Source organism: Hemiscyllium ocellatum, chromosome 34 (assembly GCF_020745735.1).
Source record: "Hemiscyllium ocellatum isolate sHemOce1 chromosome 34, sHemOce1.pat.X.cur, whole genome shotgun sequence".
Classification (NCBI taxonomy): domain Eukaryota; kingdom Metazoa; phylum Chordata; class Chondrichthyes; order Orectolobiformes; family Hemiscylliidae; genus Hemiscyllium; species Hemiscyllium ocellatum.
The window spans coordinates 29,269,618-29,273,094 of record NC_083434.1 but is presented as its reverse complement, the minus strand read 5'-3'; the positions used below and the strand labels follow the sequence as shown (position 1 = coordinate 29,273,094).

At 40.6% G+C, this 3,477-nt stretch overlaps 1 protein-coding gene across 1 annotated transcript; it reads right to left on the bottom strand.

Annotated features, from left to right (window-relative positions):
- Window positions 1–294: 294 nt before the first annotated feature.
- On the bottom strand, window positions 295–702 carry LOC132832115 (ubiquitin). The gene has a single exon (XM_060849835.1). The coding sequence runs from the start codon at window positions 679–681 to the stop codon at window positions 295–297; it is 387 nt and encodes a 128-aa protein (XP_060705818.1). The 5' UTR covers window positions 682–702.
- Between the last annotated feature and the right edge of the window lie 2,775 nt (window positions 703–3,477).

Sequence of the window (3,477 nt, the reverse complement as noted above, 5' to 3'; positions counted from 1 at the left end):
CCGATAGAGAGTCTGCACTCTCCCACATATCTCCTGTTTACTTTTTTTTTCTCAGAGTGGACAGAACCTTTGGCTCTCTGTCTTTCTTTTCTTTTTTTGTAGTGCTTATTTTCCCCAGCACCCATGTTGTGTGTGTGCAGGTGTGAGACACAGTGAGAGACACAAGGTGCACAAATCTTATTCAACTTATCTCCTATTTATTTTATTTTATTTTTTTTGAGTGATGCAATGCACACTTTTATTGGAGATTTAGCTCAAACACAAACATGCCGAGGACACCAATTGCCCCAACGGTTACTTCAGCTTCTTCTTTGAGCGCAGGTTGTTTGTGTGGCCACATTTCTTTTTACGACAATTTGATGCCTGAGGGTGGAGGCGTGCATAGCACTTGCGGCAGATCATCTTGTCACAGTTATATTTCTGAGCGAGAATGCAGAGGGACATGTCCAAAACACCACCTCTCAGACGCAGCACCAGATGGAGAGTGGACTCTTTCTGGATGTTGTAATCAGACAGGGTGCGGCCATCCTCCAGTTGCTTCCCAGCGAAGATTAAACGCTGTTGATCCGGGGGGATCCCCTCCTTATCCTGGATCTTGGCTTTCACATTCTCGATTGTGTCGCTGGGTTCCACCTCCAAAGTGATGGTCTTCCCGGTCAGAGTCTTCACAAAAATCTGCATCGTGCTGCTGTGCAAGACGCCGTATCAGAAAAAGACATCTCCTATTTATTGTTTTTCTTTTTTTAAATTTTTTTTTCTTTTTCACACTACCGCCTAACTGCAGTTGTGCTTATTTTCCCCAGCACCCATGGTGTGTGTGTGTGTGCAGGTGTGATCTCCTATTTATATCTATCAGCCAGGACTGTCTGATTGGTCCAGCTTAACAGCCCCAATCAAGGATCTCACAGTCAATGAGATCCACCTGGCCATGGTTCCAATCACTACATTTGCCTAAAGTCCATGTACATTGCATCCACTGTTTCCTCCAGCTGCTGTGTGTTTCTTCCTTATGTATTTCTCTGAGGTTTGTGAAAGATAATTGTCCATTTACATGCTGGCTCCTTTTACTATTTTTGCTTCATCAGGATACATGAAAACTCATCATTAATTAAAGGCTCTAAAATGCTCCATGTTTCTGCTTTTACACTGACTGGCATGTAATTACCAAGATTATCTTGTATCTCCATTTTTAAAAATGGGACTACTGTTTCCAGTCTTCAAGACGCATTCCCTTTCAATAAGTCTCAAATAATAATCTCTGTGCCATTATTATTTTGTTCTCTCATCTCTTTGAACGTCATAGGATGTATCCCACAAGTCCCTAGTGCATTGTCTTCCTTCAGCCTCACACATTTGTCAAAGTCATCACTGTTTCCTTCAAAAACCTGCTCATCTCTTTCAACCACTTAAAAATTCACCTAATCTCTGACATCCTTCTCTTTAGTAAGAATCAATGCAAAGTACTTTGTAAAATCCACTCCTTTTTTAAATTATCTATAAACTGACAGCTGTCTCCTATCAATATGTCTGTTTCACTTTTAACATCCCTCCCACAATGTATTTCTAAAATACTTTTCTGCTTGTTTTGTATTATGTCCTCTTATACCCTCTTCACTTTCCTTAACCATTGCTTAGCCTCTGTTTTTAAGGGTAAAGGACACCCTTGTTGTATGGCTCTCATGAGACAAATAATTAAACATGGAGTTATGAAGGTCAAATTCTTAAGGTAGCCTGTCTGGCATTTGATTTGATTTGAGTTGAGTTGAGCTGGTGAAGGTTTGAAGGCAAGCTCATTTTGCAAAGTAACAAAGGACGCACAAGTCCTCTTCCTACTCAGAAAAAAAGAATACAATTGACAAAGTAAAACTGACAATCATAGTAAACTGGAGAATAATGGTGTTGATACTGGGAGAGAATAAGTTCATAATTATTAGGTTAACCATAAATGACAATCTGAAATATTCATTCTGCTGGTCCAATCATACCAGTCTTGGAGCCAATTCATCCATCTCCTCATGCTGTGTGTTATAAGTAGAGGTAACTCATTCTTGCTTTGCATTGCAGCTTCATGAACTTTTATGCTGTTAAATGCTGCAAACATGTCATAATCTATACCTTAAGGTTAGTTTGAATTCACAAATCGAGGTGATCCCCTAAATATGGATGGGAATGAAGATGTGTTTCAATATTTACCTCCTACCAATGGATTGAAATAACAGCTCACCCTCTATTTTAGTTATTTATTGTTGAGCCAGCTTAAATCTGTGGAAGGCTTAATATGAACTGTTAGCAACCAGCATAAGTCATGTGCTGCAGCTTTGCACCCTTTGGATCACAGAAACTGCACAACGTCGGATTTAATTGGAAAATACCTCTACACGCTTCACAGTAAGGGTCTGATGTTAAATGTATACCTGAAATATTTACACTGCATGACAGATTATTAGAGTACAGATTGGAGTCACTGTTGAAGAGTAAAAATGTAATCACCACTTGTTCTACGATGCATATAACATGAACACTCTTGTTATCTTTGGCACTTACTGTTCTAGTCTTCTGGCAATGTTATAATACATTTTCTTTGTTTGGAGTTGCTCTGTGTGACCTTGTTTTCAAGGTCAATTTCAGTTAAAGATGAAAGCAGCTGATTTCAAAAGTACAAGAATATTAGCAAACATATACTTAGAAACATGTGGAGTGATCGGTCATTAACTCTCAGAAACTGACAGACAAAGGAAATTCTAAGCTACACTGTTGGCTCATTGGTGGTTGCAATAATGAACATTTATTTTGCACAATATGGGAGGTGGGAGCATTTCTGAGAAGTAGATACATTCACAGAATCCCTACAGTGTGGAAACAGGCCATTTGGCCCAACAAGTCCATGCCGACTCTCTGAAGAGTATCCCACCCAGACTCATTCCCCTACTCTATTACTGTGCATTTCCCCTGATGAATGCATCTAATCTTCACATCACTGAATACCATGGGGAATTTAGCTTGGCCCACTCACCTAACCTGTCCATCACCAAGTCACCCTTCATTTGCACATGCACAGTCCTCAACTTTTGTACTGCCTCATTCAGAGTCAGGAACCACAGTATCACTATTCCTGACACTCATCTGTTTTTATATGTCATCCAGGGCTCCCTGATTAAACCACATTAACAACCCCAATCAAAGATCTCACATTCTGTGAGGTCCTGCTGGCTGACCTTGTTGTAGTCACAACACTTGTCAAGTTCTGGAGGGCATGGACCTCCTTTTAGTGTTCTTCTCTGCCACTCTATAAATTTGAATGTTTCCCTTTGCCCTCCGTCCATACGTTCTGAAACCCATCCTCTCCAACCCTCACTACTCACACACCTGCGCTGGGCCCTCCCAGACAGTATCTCAGACTTGACAAAGCACCACAACCCAACTTCATTTGCTTGAATCTAACTCTGCTGTGGCTATGGAACTGCTGACCAATCAGCA

Bases quoted from the DNA above. Each gene is read 5' to 3' on its own strand.
- LOC132832115 (XM_060849835.1), bottom strand. From the start codon at position 681: ATGCAGATTTTTGTGAAGACTCTGACCGGGAAGACCATCACTTTGGAG.